This window comes from Mugil cephalus, chromosome 9 (assembly GCF_022458985.1).
Source record: "Mugil cephalus isolate CIBA_MC_2020 chromosome 9, CIBA_Mcephalus_1.1, whole genome shotgun sequence".
NCBI classification, from domain to species: domain Eukaryota; kingdom Metazoa; phylum Chordata; class Actinopteri; order Mugiliformes; family Mugilidae; genus Mugil; species Mugil cephalus.
In genome coordinates, this window is record NC_061778.1 from 23,438,587 (window position 1) to 23,457,943 (window position 19,357).

At 41.1% G+C, this 19,357-nt stretch overlaps 1 protein-coding gene across 6 annotated transcripts in view; it reads left to right on the top strand.

Annotated features, from left to right (window-relative positions):
* Nucleotides 1–19,357, top strand: part of gramd1bb (GRAM domain containing 1Bb) — a 109,934-nt gene that overhangs the window by 40,931 nt on the left and 49,646 nt on the right. For all 6 annotated transcript variants that reach the window (XM_047593807.1, XM_047593808.1, XM_047593810.1 and 3 more), the window contains exons 3-4: nt 2,149–2,238; nt 6,759–6,785. In XM_047593807.1, coding sequence (XP_047449763.1) covers nt 2,149–2,238; nt 6,759–6,785 — 117 coding nt within the window. The remainder of the gene's footprint in view (nt 1–2,148; nt 2,239–6,758; nt 6,786–19,357) is intronic.

Genomic DNA, 19,357 nt, shown 5'->3' on the forward strand with positions numbered 1-19,357 from the left:
TTGCTCCTATCTTACCTCCTGTTCTCCATACAGCGTGTTCACATGTGGGTGTGTACATGTGTGCCCATGTGCGTTCATCTGAGAACAGTGCCGCTTTATAAAAGCACAGCTATTTTGAGGAAACTGCTTCCACCACATCCAACCGTTTAAATATTTCAGATGCGAAAGCTCTCCAAGCCACTCAGGACGGAAATGTTGTTACTGTTTTTCCATTTGAGGAGAATTCTTCAGTTCTTCTAATAAAATTTGTGTTATTCAGAAATTGAATAAAATGTGTTTCTGTGCAGTTCTAACAATTTACACAATGTGATGAGAGAGAAAGTATAGGCTATCCACCATCTCAAATGTTACCTCTATGTTCTCTCCTGGTTGATGCAGCTCAGCTCAAACCGGTTCTACTTATATACGTGTTGTTGACATTATATTTACACCTATGACAGACATGTGAAGATAACAGGAGGCTTTAAAATGTGCGGCTATGACGCAGATTTTCATGATGAAAGATAAGCCGGCTGGAACCTTGTAAGCTTAGCTGTGTTCTCTTTGAGATTGTTGTGTGTTCTGTGTTGCAGAAAAAAACACTTATCATGCATGATTTCCCCCTTTTTGGTTGATTTTTTTTTCTGTGCACTGTAGATAGCTGTTACTGAAAACATTGTCTATGAATTCACATCAATTAGTTAGGTCTCCTTGCTTTCATGTCCACACTGGGTGTTGCATCAATTGTGCATGCGTCATGAATAATTCAGTGGGGACCAGGTCCATGTCAACTGTCCGTGCTTGTCATTTCGAATGAACGCGCTCTGAAGGAAAGGGATACGGGGATAAACACTCGTATAAACTGGAATAAACACGTACGATTTTACAGCACATACATACTGTATGTGTTACCTCAGCTTGCAGACAAGCTGCAGCTGCAGCGGAGCAGACACGAATGAAGATATTTCATAAATGAGCTTTTGAATGTCAAAACCTCTGGCAGCAGAAGGATGCTGGTAGAAAGTTGACACGAAATCGTAGCAGTCTTTTATGATTCAGTAACTTGTAAAGATACACTTATATTATATGTTACTTTCCATAATAAGCATTTTGAAACCTAATCTTAAATTGCTATAACTGCATAGAACTTTGAGTACAGACTATGGAAACAAGTAATTAACTTGGAAAACTCTTTTGTGCATCCACTCGGTAGCAGCATATTCTCAGCCTCCCAAATTGTGTATATTTCGCACATTCCAGTTTCCCTGGCAGCCTTTTACAGCCCATAGCTGATGCAGGAAATGCACCAGGACATCCTGCAGAGTTACTGTGTATTAATGAAGACTTCTCCCAACAGACAGGCTTTTATTTTTAAATGTCAAAGTGTGGACGGGGACGACGGCGGAATCCTAAAATAGGCAAATCATGTGCGGGGGGTAAAATCCTTTGTAATTCACGCGCTGTCTGCAACACTTGGGACTCCAAGGGGAAACTGGAATAGAAAAGTCTGTCTGCATCATTGTTTTGGATAGCTATGATTTATTCAAAGGGTTTGTGGGTGATAAAAGTCTTTTATACATTAGGCATATTTACACATCCTTAACTGTTTGGCTCCTTATCAGGAAGCTTATCTTGGTCGTAGCCTGTGTCATATAGCTCCCTCTAGTGTTCTCTTTGGACATGTGCATGTGGAGGAAAGGCCTTAAATCATTATCTATCTGGAACATTTTGATGTGTATTTGACAGTTGCTATATATATCTGACAGTTGACACTTTTTGCAGGATGTTTGACTGCTGATGTTGAGCCCAGCAGCCACAGACTCATGGCAGTGACACATTAACTGTGACATTTCCCCCCAGCACAGCTATAGACAATAATGGTTTAAATATCACCTCGATGTCAAGTGTGAACTTTAAATTTATGCAGGGCGGTTTATTCATATTATGCCTTGTGTATCTACTTTTTCCACTTATTTTCCACTTATTTTATGGACAAATATGCCATGTAGTCAGTTTCCTTAGCCGCTGATAAATTAATATTAAGCCTGATCTGATTCAAAGCAAGTACTTGTTAGGCGATACAAGGAGATAATTGCGCACACATTTACATCACAGTCAGTTAGAGCCATGCTGTACTGATTGCCAACCTGATTTCTCTTCACTGTGCAGCAGCCAGCAAAGCAGTCAGCAAAGCAGCCTGCAGAGCAGCCATGAAGATGACAGCAACCGCTTCTTGACCCCATTAATCCGAGAGGAGAGGTAAGCAATGTGCATACTGTTGTTGCGTGTCTTTTACCTCTGCACGGATCTCCTTTTTTTCGGGAAAAGAAAATTCTGGAGGTTCATCCAAATTGCATCATTAAGGCGTAAACGTTAAGAAATACTTTCTTAGCCTATCTGCTCTGTCAAGTCACAATTCATCTAAAGGCAATGAACAGTACAGTAAATGTAACTTATGGGAAGAGATTTGAGGCATTTAACAGAGTGATGATAAAAAAAAAGGTTTTATTAGTTCATGGCAGATTTTGATCCCCAAGCTTAAGAGCACTAGAGGGACGTCCTTTTCTATACCTAATTAGCATTTTATTTTTGAGTACACAAATGTGTTTAAGAATTTTTCTGTTTGGTCTCCACTAGGGGGCAGTTTGTCTTCCTTCTGTATGTTATGGTCAGACAAGGGGATTGCAATGCTGAAAACATTGAAAAGAAACATTATTTCTCCCAGAAGACACTCATTCTTGTGACTGTGCCATCCACAAATGTGTAGAAGCAAAACTGATGCCGGAATTAATGCGTAGGAGGACAGAGTGCTGTCTTGTTCTGACTATCCATTTTTGTCAGTAAAATCAGTCCATTTCCCTTGTATCTTTCAAATTTAAAAGGCATCTTAAATTGGCCATATATAACTAGCTCCACAGAGACTGCCGTCACTGCCTCTCCAGAGCTCAGGCTGAGTTGAAAGACAGGCAGTATCATTAGCTCTTTATCACCCCGGAAGATGCTGTAGTTGTCACAGGAGAACCACTGGCAGGCCTACACATTAAATCACCATCTGAACCTGGTGTGTAAGTGTGTGTCTTTTGTATGTTTGTGTGTGTTGCTGTTTGGCTGTGATGTAAAGCAGGGAGGAAGCTCTTATTTAAGTTTTCAGTGGGCTTTATGTTTAGTGTCTGTTTGGTTTCTGATGGAGTTAGTTGGATTTAGGACAAGCTGCACGGCCAATATTGACACAACATATCTTAGATTATACGTTCACAAATACACAAATAATTTAACTGTGGGAGCATTTACACTCATATGAGACAGCCTCCCTCAAAAAGGCAAAAGAGAACCCAGGAATATACCTATATCCGTTTCTCCCTCTGCTCTTGTTAATTTCATCCATTTGGTGGTGCCAAATCAGCTCTTTGACCATCTGCAAAACAGTGTACACACAAATAGAAGTGGATGTTGCAATTATTTCGATAGTTGATAGTTACTGGCTGCAGAGAGCAGGAGCAGCTGCTGGTCTGTATCGTCACACAGAAGTTAAATTTATCCCAAGCTTGTGTAGGAATGTCCTGATGAAAGCAGAGCGTTCTGAACAGAAAGCGTGTAGGAATCCTCTTCGTCTAGCCTCGTAATATCCACCCACTTAGCCGCCTTCGCCTTCTGCTCCGTCTCCCAGAGCTGAGCACCACACCTCCTCTCTGTCTCCCTATCCTGCACTCTTCTGCATGTACCACACTCCGACTTTCCCTCCCGCACACTCTGCTCGCTCAGTGTCTCCACTTACTCGAATTAGGAACAGTGCCTCTCAAACCATATGGGATTTTCTGCTGCTTTTGTCTTTGCTGTGCTGGGGATAGCTAGTGAGGTGCGTCTGCAGCAGCTGCAGGGAGAGCTGCGTTCTGTAGCCGGCTTTAGAGGGCACGGAATGTCATGTCTCCTCTGCAGGTAAAACCAGCTGCGTTTCTGCCTGAATGCTGCACTGCTGCCTGTTCCCGAACTCCACCTGTGTCTCTGTCTCCGTGTCCCGTCTTGTTGTGCTCCCACCGCATCAGTGTGTCTGGGGTTGCTGCAGTCTGCTCAGTGTGCCGTGTGAAGCAGATTTTTTTTTTCTTTTTAGCGAGGTGACAGCAGACTGCCGGCTAATATGTGCCTCTAGCTGTGATTTAAGCCGCCTCTGTCGACATCTGTGGAGTTTTTGGGCGAGAAACGGGTGAAAATGGGATGATGACACCCAGAGAAGTTCGCTAATTTCCTGGCGTTTTCGTATCTTTGCATCCGACGCCTGTGCTGCGTTCGACTCCTCCGTTGTAGCTGCAGATAGCGTTATGTAATATCACAATGTGACTTCTCTAAGTGAGTGTAATGTGAGTCATCAGCGAAGATGACGCAGCACATGATTGTACGTTTTAAATCAGAATTTTACGACGTGAGAACTGCCATCACAAGTCAGTTTAGAGTATAGATCCATAGGCACATGACTGTGGCTGCAGCAATCTATTCTTTTTTCCATCTGTAAATCTGTTTTCTGAGCAGCTGAATATTCCTTTGTTTAACTTACCACTAAATCATAGGTCTTCAACAGGAGTTCCGCGTCCGCTATGGGGTCCGCTGAGGTATTGTAGGGATGGGGGCGCAAAGTCTTTGGTGGATTAGACAGTTTTTATATATTTGCAATATTAGCAGAAGAGAAGCTAACAGTGCAGCTCGCTCCCATCAACATCCAGATATCCAAGGGTGGATAAGTTGTGTGCTTCTCGTCAGGGTCAGACATCTCACTGATGTGGGGGTATGTGTGCCATCAGATGGCTTGGTGATTCTCTGTCCCTACTACATTTAGATATTTTTAAAGTTAAAACTTGAATCTCAATTGGGTATATTTATGTCAGGTATGGTTATGTTTGCAGCAATTACACGCCCCCCAACTGTTGCACACATTTTAATAGCTTAATATTGAATGCAAAATGATAATAATAATGTATGAATAGCACTAGGCCGAGTTTAATATAGAACACATATGGTAGGTAGGAGGTCCCTACTTAATCTTTCCATGAGTTTGGGGGTTTTTCCTGAAAAGACCCCTGCACTAAATGATTACACTAACTTCTACAAGTAACATTTCCTCATAATAAACTAATATAATATGAATAACCTATGAATGAAGAATTATACTATGCATCACAGAAGTTTAGATTCATGCAGTGTGATCCTAATTAGAAATGACTCCCTCTAAAGGATGTAGTCTTTTTAATAGGCTTTTAATAGTAATGCAGCTGTATTATTGATCTGCAAGAGGTCGCTTACGCCAACTTAGAGCATAACATTAATGGATATCTACATTATTTAGTTGTATTGGTCTATGTTCTCATAAACACACTGCTTACAACTTGGAAATGCACTGGAAATCAGCTTTGCCAAACTAGCCATTAGCACCCGCTCTTGGGAGCCTTAGTCGACCACTTTTCAGAAACCCAACAGATAAGGAAGCAGCCGTGACTCGCGCTGACCCAGCTAACCATGTATGAAACGGAACTCACTGTAACAATTCAAATACTCCCACTGTTATTTGATGTTTTGAGATCAGAAAGCCCCATTATTTTATTAGATCCCTATTTAAAGAATTCCCCCACGTTTTTGGATAAAGGCTCATTCCCAGATTGTCTGGCAGCAGGAGCTGTCATAATGGGGAGTGAAATTAAACTTTTCCAACGTGTACTGATGTGTTTATATATAGTCGAGTACGTCATTAGCATCATTTTAGCCTTACTTATGAGATGGATATTATTACACTGCTGAATAAAACACCATGACGTAGCTCTAAGCACATATCTTAGTAGTTGATAATGTGAGAATTTTAATTTTCATTGCACACAAGTTACAATGAAATTTTGAATTAATCACCTCTTCATACACATGTATAAATATAAATACTTGTATTATATGTAATAGAAACAAGCATATGTTAACTTCGGGCTGGGCGGTATGACTAAAAATGTATTTTATATCACGGTATTTTCTCAATTCTGACGGTATCACGGTATATCATGGTATTTTTTATTGTTTTTCATACATAATCACGTGTTCACAGCTGGTTGAGAGAGGAAATATAGTAGATTGACTAAGAATGGACTATTTTACTGAGATGATGAGTAAATATTGTCGAATAATCCCACTGTATTGCCTGCTGATGTGGAAATCCGGGAAATTGACAGCTCAGTGATAAAGTGATAAAAGAACATGGAAAAAATAATTAAATGTTCAGGTTCAGGTCCAATTAAGGTTTCATTTATTTTGACATATTTATTCATATTTAAACACATTTAAACTTGTATGTCTGTAATGCCAATAGCAGAGCGACCAGCTACAGTAATAATTGTAGTCTGCAAGCAACTTTTTTTTTTCTCATTCATTCAACTACAATTGGGGACATTTTTGAGGACAGCTTTGGCCAGGGGACAGGTCATCCGGAACAGGAACTGTCCTCAGAAATCGGGGATGTCTGGTGACCCTAAAAAACAAGTGGCACAAGTCCTCTTGTTTTGCTCTGCTGCTTCATTTTTCAGAGCTTTTCATCTTCGCCACAGTGACGGTATTTATATCATAACGGAAAAAAATACTGGTATGAACCGGTATACCGTCCAGCCCTATCTTAACTAAACAGTTGATCAACCCTAAAAATGTCTTTATTATCTCAGTGTACATAATGTACTTTTATGTCATCACCCGTTGTTTTCATAGAAGCAATAGATGCATTACGTCATGACGAGTTCTCTCTCTTCTCGTCTGTGCAGGTCTGACAGTGCAGCGGACAAAATCAGGTAAGTCTCCTTTCTGACTTCACTTTTTGCGCCCGTGTATAAGTGTGGACATGCCTCGCTGTCACCCCATTTGCCCGGGCCCACTCTCCCCCGCACACAGATTCTCAACGTTGTCCGCCAACCAAGGTGTCTGAATGCGCTTTACATTTGGATAGGCAGGCGGCAGTGAATACAGTTGCAAGCCATGGAATGCCATTGTTTGCTTTTATTGGCCAAACAGCATCGGAGACAAACAGGGCTTTGTGAGTTGGACACCATTGTGGAGCTTTTGGTCTTTTAGCTGGCCAGCCGGTGGCAGGTCAGCACTGTGGACACACACTGTGGGCACAGACGCTTCGTTCTTTGGGGTGTGAAAGCTGTGCTGTCACAAGAGACTCTGCGCCAGTCCTGAAGCAAAGAGATTCAAGGCATAAGCCGGAAAGGTGAGTGTGATAAGCGGTGAGGTCTGTGAGGCCGCGCATGACAAGTGGTGAGACAAGGGACTGTATGAGGCGCTGGTCTTCAATGATTGACTCCTTGGACAATTACATGGATTTCAATGTATGAGTGTGCATTATTTACCAAACATATTGTGCATATTTATTAGCATCTTGTCTTTTATGACTTTTATATAGGATATATTAATTAACATAGTATTTTATTAATTCTGCAGTAAGAATGGAATTAAAAGGGATTTTGGAGGTGGGGCTTTACGTGTTTGTTTTTATGTGAAAACGATGGCTCAGTCCAGTCATTAACCATGGAATCTCTTTGCTGTTGTACTGATCATTCTTGCAGCGATCGGTCAAAATGTGTTGTATTTGTGCATCACATTTTCTCAGCTGAGTGGACACTGTTATTTTGTGTGTGTGTGTGTGCGCGCGTTCTGGTATGTGGTTAGTCATGCGGGTTGGCCGACTAGCAGACCAGGCCAGGTTTAAACCACTAGGAGTCTCTGTACTCCAATGTTTTGTACAATGCTTTTCAACCATGTAGTTTTGCTGTTTCAAGGAAACTGAAGGAAATGTCATTTTCAAATATTTTGTTTCAGTCTGTTGCTGAATTTCACTGTTGCACAATGAGGATTCACAGAAAATCACATTTTAGTTTGGATGAATGGGTGAATGGGTCTATTCTACATGTTGTTTTTGCTTGGTGGCTCTAGGCTAATGCAGGTATGTATTATCATAAATTCCACTGCTCTTGCACCTGTTTGACCTTCTGAAATGTCCAAATATCTCAGAGTTCACATTGCTGGCCTCTAAGCATCTACATTGGAGAAACATTTGACCGCAAAGACCACCTATGTCTGCAGCAGCTCTTCTTGTTTTTGAAACGACTCATTAATGTGCTTCTATTTTGCTTTGGGTAGTGCAACCAACACCAACAGTGGTGTGAATATTGAGAGGAACTGCAAAATAAATGAACAGGAATGCCTTAGTCCCACTGTTTACTTATATTTAGGTACTCCCTGACGCTGACTGCTGATAGGAGTACAAGATATTAGAGTCTCATTGATACCTGTGTATTGTTTTCCAATCACTTCATAAGGTAAATTGAGTCAACACCGAAAGCTAAGATTTGTAATTACGACAAAGTTAGCTTTTCATCATTCTCACTCTGTGTTGCCCATGCACACACACTGATGCACATGCTCATACGCGTACATGTACAAACACACAGACAGTAATATTGTGCAGTTTTTTTCTTTCCAAGTCAGTGAATGCAGCACCTTTTGACAGCTGTAGGCATGGTTTCAGAACAGATAACTGGTTTGGCCCGGTGAGCAGTGACACTGTTGGGGTGGAAATCACATTTGTTGAGCCTGTTTCTGCCAGATGAAAGACTGTAGCATCATGCTGCATGCTACTAGCATGTAGTACAGGCTGTTCCTGCAGGGCAATGCGTCTTGCTGGAGTCTTTTTATAGCCTGTTTGAGCTGTGGGCAAAGTATTCCAAACACATCTGCAACACACACAATGGCAAATCAGCTTGGATGTAGATTGGCGCCACCTAGTGCTGCTACCGCCTACCTGCGCAGCTAACAAGGGGTTACTGTTGCCATAAAGAGCTATCAGAAACTGTTTTATGGGTCTGATTACAAGTGCATTAGTACTTATCTGGTGATACCCAACACTGTGTATCTAGCGCTGCATCCCCAGACACGAGTGTTAATGGGTGTTTATCCATTGACAAAATGTTGGAGTTCTGTTGTTGTTTGCATCTAAGTTGTGTATCTCTTGTGCAATAGTGCAATAGTACACCCACTGCAGGTATTTTCTAAGTTGCCTTGAGTCACACGAACTGCAACATCAATGCTCACCCAAAAGAGTGACCGTAAATAATGCATGCAGAAGGGCTGCTGGCTGGATGAAATGGCCAAGAGCAAGTAGAAAATCTGTGGCGTGCATGTTTGAAAGAAGAGTTTGAGTTGTCATCTTGTTTACAGAAATAAATGGCTACAGATCTGAATATTGTGAGACTACCTTGAGACATCTTTATTCTGATTATTAGAGCACCGTACTCTCTGCCTTTGTTCTAATGTCCGCATCGCTCTCCTGCCTTCTCAGTTGCTGCCTTATCGACCATCGTCTGTGGTTTGAGGCATTAGCTTCCAGTGACGGAGGTCAGCATAATCTGATCTTACATGCAGGAGACTCAGAAAAGCAAAGCGCCAACATGTGAAGTAAATGATACTCAGGGAAAATAGACAAAGTGCCTGATTTCTGGCTCTGGATGACTTTCAAACCAGGGAAGGACACACTAGTACAGTCCAGCATCATTCAGCCATGCTTGTCCCAGAATAGCATATTACTGAATGTTTCACCGTCAACATTATTATTATTATTATTATTATTATTATATAATACAGTTTTTTTAAAATATTTTAGATTTTATTCAAATGTGTTCTCTATTTTTTCTATCCGATTATTCTTTTTTACACTGCTGTATATGCAATAATATCAGTGCACCCAAGTAGTTATTATGATCACAGTGATCTAAGTGTTCACTTTGCGAGAGACGTTACATCATCGTGATGCTGCCTATTATCCAAATTCATGTGTGTTTGTGTGCATGCAGCCACAGTGCTGCTCATGTGGCTTTTCAAAAAGATGCTGGGATGCGGCGTTTGAGGACCTTCAAATGCCTGTCTGCCGCTTGTAGAGCAGACGGAAGAGGAGGAGGAGGAGAGGCGGATAAAGGGAGCAGGGTGGGGGGAGGCAGAGCGGGAGAGGGAGGCTGATAAAGCGGGGAGTGGAGGAAAGGAGGTGAAGGACCACCCTTATCGAGCATAGCCGCTCGCAGGGAGCCTACCAAAGGGACCTTCCCACACACACACCATGGCCTGGCAGCCAATCAGAGCGCTCGCATCCTTGACCCATCCTCCCTCGTACAACTGCTCATCCATGGCTCAGCTAAGCAGATGTGAGATGATACGGTAGGAAGCGAGCCTGTGAACCACCTGGGCAGAAATCGTTAAACGCGCTGTGATTTTTATTTCTGTGAGGAAACGTGATGGTTTGACAATAGCTGGAGCTGAGAGCAAGGGAGGCAACACTGCTTCATCCTGATGCTTTCAGGATAGCAGTCTCTAGACACCCTGGACATCCTGCGGCTTCTGATTTTGTGTTGTCTGTATCAACTGAGACATTACTTATCCTCTTGCTAATACTGGATGTACTGTGCAAGATAAAAAAACAAAAAAAAACAAAAAAAAAATCGAGGGGAATTTTGTGCCTTGGCGATGATGACACAGTATCCTGGACAAGTGACAATTTGACAACGGAACAGCGAGGCAGTGATTGAAGAGAGGCCATGAGAGCCAGGAGAGAGGCCAGGATGGTGACTGCCTGTTCACCATGCACAAACATAAGGTCAGGTCTGATTTCTGTTTCCTGCCTTCAGCTGTAGCCTAACAGGAACCTAGCTGGCATGCATACTAGATTAAGTGCATGGTGTTGTTATGAAACCTTATTAACCTCTAATTGTAACACAGAAAAATGCAGTTTATGGTTTTAAAGATTGAATTGTTGTGTGTAGAATATAGATAGGTAGGATAGACATATACTATAAGCCTCAGGCTTCTTCCTAAATCATTTTTTAGTTAATGATTGAGATGTTATGCTGTGTTTTGATTAAGGGACTCAAATAAAAAAAAAATAATAAATGAAAATGAATGCAAGATGTTGTTATACATTAAAAATGTATGTCAAGCTTGCACATCACTTCTACTACTATTTGTTTTTTCTGTCCATATATGTACCCCTACTTTATAATACATTCTGTTCTATAAAATCCAAAATGGGTCCTTTGGCTAAAATAACTTTTTGTTAAGTTCGATTTTCTCTAGCAGTTGATTTAAATGTGTCAGCGTGATTAACCGACACATTTATTCTCCTCAAACTGATGAATGACGGGGTGCGGCACACTAAATCACGGTCCACCTCTCAGACACATACACATTCATGCAGAGAGGATTTTGCAGCTGGCTTCTAAATCTCTGCAGTGATCTCTGCTCTCCAGGTCCATTAAGGGCAATTTGGTTAGATTTACTGAGCCAGTGGATGGTCCTAGGACTGCTCTACGTTACCCTTCTGTGAAATACCCTCTTGGCTAGTATTTCTGTGTTACCTTCACAAAACTATGTCTGAGCTCCTAAATGAATCAGGAATGATAGTTATAAAGGATCAATAGAAGTGCTAGCAGCTCACACACACTCTGATACCGTTAGCTTTGACGTGAAGAAGAAATGGCTCATTGGCTTTAATGGAAAAAGCCATTACTTCTGGGCAGTGTCAGATTTCTTTTTTTTTCTTTCTGTCAGATAGACCTGCTGCTCCACGTCACTTTAATGCATGTATAACTACTGGCAGTCCATTCATGCTTTTCATTTTTTCCCCATTCATTTCACAGATTTATCCATCTGCTATCGATGAAAGTATATCTATAAAAATTGGTTGTAGAATTAGTGACTTTAAGACTCATTTCGGGACTAAATGCCGTATTCCACACACATAACCCACTACGCCGGTGCGAGATATTTTTACTTGTGGGTCAGTCTGTCTGTAACAACACCACCCAACCACTAGTCATCGCTGTCTGTTTTTTTGCCAGTCGGGTTAATTTTTGTTACTACTTCCTGCTTCACTTTCAACAATCTTTTGCCGAAATTTCGCCAAAGACGAGTCATACAAGCATTTGTGCCTTCAAACCTCCTTTGTTAACCTTCCTCCATGTGTTCCATATTTATTTATCCAAAACATTCAATTTGAAAATTGCAGACATGGAGAAGCAGCCGTAAATATGAAAACGGAAACGCGCTACTACCAAGCGGACCAATCACAGCTCTTGTGGTCTGTGTCGCCATGACGCGTAGTTACATTTTTCGGGAGATACACGTCAAGCTACAGCGTTAGAGTCTGCTAGGGTCTGGGCTGTTGCCGTAGTTACGGCGTCAAATTGAGGCTCAAGCATAAATAGTCTTAGTTACTTCTATGATATTAGTATTACCATACTCAGGTTAATGCCAGTGAGAATGTGGTCGTTATTGAAATGTCCTTACATATACGCTATTCATTACTGGCATTGTGATGCTAATACTGATACTTTCTCTGTTACTGCCAAGATGTAAACTTAAATTTGTCTGATATATATTCGTATTTAAATAGTTTTATGCAAATCCAAAAGATTGTTATAGCTGCACAACGTATAAAAATTTGAGTTTTTGTTATACTTGCATAATTCCGTGTTTTTGTTGAAAAAAACAACACCAAAAAATATCAGTAACTCAAGTATCAGCAAATATTTGGTAATTCCTACTTATATCTTATGTCACTGATCACTTAACTGCTAAATTTGAAATTCAAAGACACCTTTGTGTCAATTGTTCTTCAGTTTACATTGGAAACAGAAGGTATGTGAGTTTAATGACACATTTTGGTCCTGTAAGTCTTTCACTGTGACCTAGTTGAAGACGCAATATTATGCAGTTAAGTTTAGCTGTAAGGGCTGAGAGTTATTTAGGAAATGCTAAAATATGAAAAAGAACTAATCTTGCAGCATCCCTTGCTAGACCACAAGGGCCAACATTCATTATCTATAGTAGTATACAGTCATATTTAGAGACTCGAGAGAGGACATTTAAGTCTTTATCTCCAGACTCCAAATTTTGGATGAATCGGTAGAAATTGTGTTCCCTTTAAGCTATCCCATTTAGATCATGTCCTAAAAAGTGAATAAGAAATCGTTGTTTAAGACAAAGTATTCATATTGTTATTATTTTACTATCTGAACCTGATTAGTAATTGTTATATCGCTGCCTACATTTTTAGCCAGCTGTGCATGGCGCACACTGAAGGTGATTCATTAAGTGTTCCTGTCTGTAGACAATCTGTCTGTCACTGGCACACCCACTTACAGCTTTTGTGAAAGGCCTTGTTTTCATGCTGGGTGGACATCTGCCTCACTGTAGAGTTACACAAGGAGACATGCCATGCACACATGCCATTTAATGGTATAAAAACTAAGTATAGACGTGTCTTTGTCTTTCAGTGATAATTTTGAGAAAAGGCTTTGTATGTGTCTGCGTTGGTTAGAGCTGAAAGTGATTCCTTTGATTTTTTTTTCACTTTCGTCTTTTTTGGTTTGGGGGTAATTTGAGGTCCCTGAGATAACGAAGCTAGGGTTCATTCAAAGTATTCAACTAATGCACTCAAAGTTCTGTCCATGGGGCGGGGGCAAGGATGAGGAGACAGGTAGAGCAGGCTGGAGCCAGCCATTATCCACGTCCAGGTTTCAGGTTTTCACATCACCTCACAGAACATACTGTATCTCTGAGTGGGCCATGTGTCTGCGTTCAGCAGGCCTTCACTGCTGACTAATCACAGGGCCTCTGGTGACTCACGCTGTAATTCACATATGTTCATTAGCAAATCAATCCCGCTGATCACGCTAAATGTCTATATCTCCGCCCCAGCACGCCAACATCTAATTCATTTTTTCTGCAAATAAGCACTTTGTACCCTGAACTCCTGCGGATACTGCATGTCTACGGGGATAATCCGTAAATATGATGTAGGTGGAGAGCCATCTGTCACGTAAAAAGGAATAGCACAGTTGTTGCTGAAGGTGCAGCTAACTTTTATTTCTATTATTGTATTATCCTTTTATTGTGTTTTCAATTTATCAGTTAGTTGAAGGAGAGAATGCTGAAAAACGACTGTCGCAGTTTCACAAAACCTAAGTTGATACCTTCAGATGTCATGTTTTGTCCGTTCAAACTTTAAAAAAACAAATTAGTGAAGTTTGATAAATGTATTAGTTGTAGCAGCTCAGGTCCATTCATGGGTTTAGCTCTGCAGAGGAATTAATTCACAACATCTGAATCAATCTCAATTCTCTTTCCTTACATATCCATCTTTATGGGAAGGTTGGTTTTTCAGGTTTTATAAATCAAGTGATGTAATCTGTAGTCTGTCTTCCCTAAATTGCCTTCCTCCGTCCCAGACATGATTGATTTCCCCTCTTGTTGTTCCAAAGACAACATGCATTCTGATTTACTTACTACTTCCTCTGTTTGCCTGCATCCTGAGAAAGATCAAAACGCCCTATTGTCAATGCTCCAAACCCACTTCTAATTTCTCTAACACAATATTGAAGCATTTTCTGATTCATTCTGACTCCATTACCCAACCGAATATAGCAGTATTAGCTAAATGACTGTTAGTCTCCAAACGCGATACCTCAGTTTATTACTCTGAAAATATTAAACTTGGTTGCCTTATTGACAGGCACAAGATCTGTCAGAGGTGATGCACAGCCAAATGGGATTCCTCAATAGCTGCAGAGAAGCTCAGTCAGGGGTAAAGGAGTGGGAAGAAATTGCTCTGACTGGAGAGGCAAATCTATTATCAGGTGCCCTGGCAAAAATGAATTGATTGAATAGATGGAGGAGTGGTTGAGGGCCTCTGATTCATGGTACACGTGGGCGCTCTGCACGGAGTCACTGGCAGCGACGCAGTCAAAGCACTGCAGCCTGCGAGCCCAGTAATCTGTTGCTTTATTTTATAAATGACACACACAAATGCACATGTGATTTTCTCTGAAATGTGAGTCTCAAACAATTATTGTGTGTTTAAATTTGCTTGATTGCAATAAGACTAAAACATTACATACATTCAGAGTCATGTTGAGGCTTGTAATTTGTTCACCGCGTAATCAGACATGTGAAGGGGAGCCCTCTTAAAAATAAGCTGTGCTCCGTCTAACCAGTGCAAAGATAATTGAAACTAAGTTCAGGATAAACACCTGTAAAGGTTTCCTACTTTTTTATGAAGACTGTCGAGAAACTATATTAAAACAAAAAAAAATATATATATATATTTTTTTTTTTTTTTCTTTGGAGTCTGCGGCAGATATTACGAAACGATACCCGCGCCTTTTAGTTCCACTCTCATCAGGACAATCACATCATGATTAACCAAAGAAGAGAATCTACTACAACTTCTCATTTACTCTTCTCTACCTTCACTGATAGGCCAAGCAAAAGAAGTGGAAGAAACTGATATGGAAACCTCAAAGGTAGGACATAACTCAACGAGCATAAGACACTCCACACAGCAGTGACATTACTTGGCAGCTTGGATGTGCTTCATGTCATTAAAGATATGTTGTGGCACATTTGACTTTGTCTTTTGTCCGCTGTATACTCTATGTTCCTCCTTGCTATACTTGAATAAAAGTAAGTCTTGGTCATATATAGTTTTATAAAGACCTGCAACTGATTTATAACTTCTCGAATTCCCTACTGTGGCTAAGGTGGAGACTGAGATGTTCTGTTATGCTGTTTATAATTCTAGAAAAGTGCATCCAGCTCCCATCTACTTCCTGTAGTCTTCAGATTTCACTATAAGCACGGTCCAGGAACAAAACTGCTGTATCGTCATTTACTGAAGCTCTGTCAGCACTGTCCTTTGAGCACGGGGTTATATGACACTATGCTTCCTCACTATCATAGTCTAAAACTATGGATGCCTGGCTGCAGGCTAACAAGAAAGGGACAAACAACTGATTGTCCAAGTTTAGACTAGTCATGTGTCAAAACACCGATCAGCCCAAAAACACAGCCAGGCGTTGTTAACATTGATCCTCAGTATTACAATATTCTTCTGGAACACCTTAGCTTCTGGTGTCCACGTGGATACTTGAGACGTTGTGTAACAAACCCAGTCTGCATAGGACATATGCAGCAACGCAAACTTAAAGAACATAAACATCTTCAGGTGCCACAGCTCTCGACCCGAACTCCCATGGTCATGCACCAGTGGGTCAAAGCTGCGTTGGTGCTGGGAGGTGAACTGACAAAATGTTAGGCGGGTGGTTTGATTGTTGTGACTGTGTTGGTGTAGTTGCGTGATGTCTTTTGTGGCATGTTATAGAATGGTTTTATGGAGTGTGACAGACATTTAAGTTCACAAGACAGGGACAGTCTTACAGATCATACTTTTGGGGAAATGTATATTCCTGTTTAATTCAATTTTCAATTCAATCCAATTTTATTTATATAGCACCAATAACAATACAAACCGTCTCAAGAAGCTTCACAAAAACCAGCCTGCAACCTTTAACTGTCTTTTATAAGACCTAAGGCTTTGTGCCTGTGCATATAGTTAACTAACCACCGTAGATCGCTTTTAAAGTGTACATTCAGATGCAATACTTACTCACTAATGTAATGATACTGCATGTCACGACAAATTTGGTGTCATGTATACTAAGCCATGTTTGACTCGGATATGTATGGACTGTCCTCAGTTGTAGCGTGTAAGTTCCTGTCTTGTCTGTGGAGGAGGCTCTTTGTTTTAAAAAGAGACCATCAAACTCTCCAGAGGCTAATAAAATGAGCTTTTTTGGCTTTTTGAGCCTATACTGTTTGCTGCAGTGGTGCAGGTTGGATATCAGTCTGTGCCCTTCCTTCAGGTCACCCGGTCTCCCTAACCTTATTTCTTCCCGTCTCTCTCCACTACCACCCATCAAATAAAAGCACATCCAGTTTCTGCAGTGTTGAATAACTCAAGCAAAACTCTCTGCATAAAATGACAGAAACCATCCTTGAAAAGGTTCAGTTTAGTGTTGCCAATAAAGTTCAGGGGGAAAAAGATTCCAGATTCATGCTCCAAAGTGGGAAGAACTTTGCTTTTTCCTCGTCAGTAGTATCCGACCTTGTTGTTGTAATCCAGGATTCAGGTTCTCATCCCCACAGGGTTGGTTTGTTGTGGGAATTGTTTTTTTTATTTTTTATTTTTTGGCTGAGCAGATTTCATTAAGTCAGAGGTGAGGCGTTCAAATGCTTTTTCTGCTTTTTCATCACAAGTGACGTAGATCATTTGTGAAGCTCAAAATTACTCAAGTGCCCCTCTTGAAGGCCTTCACGCTGTTACAGGCATAGCAACCACTAATAAGCACATTTAAAGGTAGTGAGTGTGTGTCTGAGTTTGCCTCAGTGGGCTTTGGCATTGTCTTCCTCGCTTCCTTGGCTATATCTGTATGTCTGCCTGAATACGGCACACAAGGTCCACATGTGGCCCTGAAGCAGCGGGCTGGACTACTCCCGACTCCGATAGTCGCAGGGTCGTCTCTGTGGCAACAGCCCTGACTGACTAGATGGAGGGTTTGTCTGGGAGGGGTCAGTCAATATCTCTCCACCCTATGTCTTATCTCATCACTGCTCCACAGCCAGAGTCCTTTCATATTAAAAGCTTTGCGTCGGAGGACACGTGTGTGTGCAAGCAGGTACAACTTAAATACCACAGATAGACGCACTAACGTAGAATGAACATGGACTGACTTTATACCCCATCATTCAGCTTCTGCGTTCGTAATAAATGTGTGTGCTTAAGAAGGTGGGTTAATTTTAAGTTCCTCTAAGGCCAGAGCCTGAAGACACAGATGTGGGTTATTCTTCACCCGTGGAGATCCGTGTTTGTGTTGCCAACGATGAACAGCCCCCATGGTGACAGCAGATCTGACCATGTCGGTTTCCACACCGCGGCACCTCAGGCTCACTGATGCGGTCATATAGGCCTATTTAGAAATGTGTGTCGACTCAGTGTGTAGTTATGTCATTACAAAGAAAAAAAAATAAAAAAAAGTATCAGTGATACTGAAAATAAAAGATAAGAAAAAGATGCTAACTGCTCGTATATATTTTCATATACTTACTGTGCATGTAAACATGTTACTAAAAGCACCAGCAGCCATGTGAAATGTTATATTCAAGCTATTCAAACGCTTCCCCTCTTTGACTTTTCCTTCCCTAGACAGGAGTGTCAGCAGTGCAGTGTTACAGTACGGCCTAAAATGTATACCATACACCTCTGGAGAGATCAGCGAAACCTGATCTCTGTGTGTCGTGACATCATTTTTCTGAACAGGGCAGCTGTGTATTTGAGGAGCTCAGGGTCATGGATGTGATGAGTCACTGATGTGCTGCATAATGGCTCCAGCTCCAGTTTAGACTGCAGATAACACAAAGACTTATTGTTCCATTTTGCAATCACTCCGTTTATAATAATCAGTCAATAATCACTTCTGAGGAATGTGAATTTTCCAGGACAGAACACCAGCAAAGAGAATTCCGGGACGTCTAGTTAACGTGGAATCTTTTATTTAATGACACTAAATGAAATATGATTCCTGGAGTCGAATAAACATTTCAGACCTCTCATTTTACAAGTCGGTACACTCTATTAACAGCCTCTTTAAAGTTGCCCTCTAGTTTAAAGTCACTCAGCCACTGCTGGCCAATTAACCTTCAGCACAGCACCAAATAACACAGGACAATCTCAACTCACTGGATAGCATGAGTTCGCTAGCTAAAATACTTAGAATACATACAAATCTAGTACAAATGTCCCTAGAGCAATACTACACCTTATAGGGGTGATAACTATTATTTGCACTGATGGGTTTTAGCATGCCTGTCTGAAAAGTGGTGAGCCAGTGGGGTCAAAGAAAAAGTTTTTTACACCTTGTTTGGATCATTAAATATTGATGCGTGCAGCTGTGTCTTTGACTTGTCTAATGTTGTCAGTTTCTTTCTGGTAAACTATGATAAAAATCCAGCACCTGAACGTTTGCAAACTTTGAAATAAAACGTTGCGTTTAGCTGTGATTTTGACATCGCGCGTCATGAGCGAGCTCTCAAAAGAGAGAGATAAAAGGAAAACTAGCGTAATGGAAAGCAGTTGAGACAAAAGGTGTTGTGAAAGCAGTGTTTCAGAGAGACGTGATGACATGCAGCATGGCTGGGTTACAGCACACGGTTGAGCAGCAGTCACACGGAGTGAAACGGCTGCGTCTCGTATGTTACTGAGGATGTCAGACAAGCGGAGGTTATGAAGTGGCAGCTAAAGCCATTTCAAGCTCCGTCGTCAGTTTACAGTGAAGGGAGATTCAAACATTAGAAAGTAGTGGAGTAGTGGAGACTATAAGGTCACACGTCCTCAGCTGAGGTGCGTTCAAAACCTCCACCAAATCACCAAACTGCTCCACACATCAATAAGAGCAATCTAAAAAACTAGTTGTACTAATAA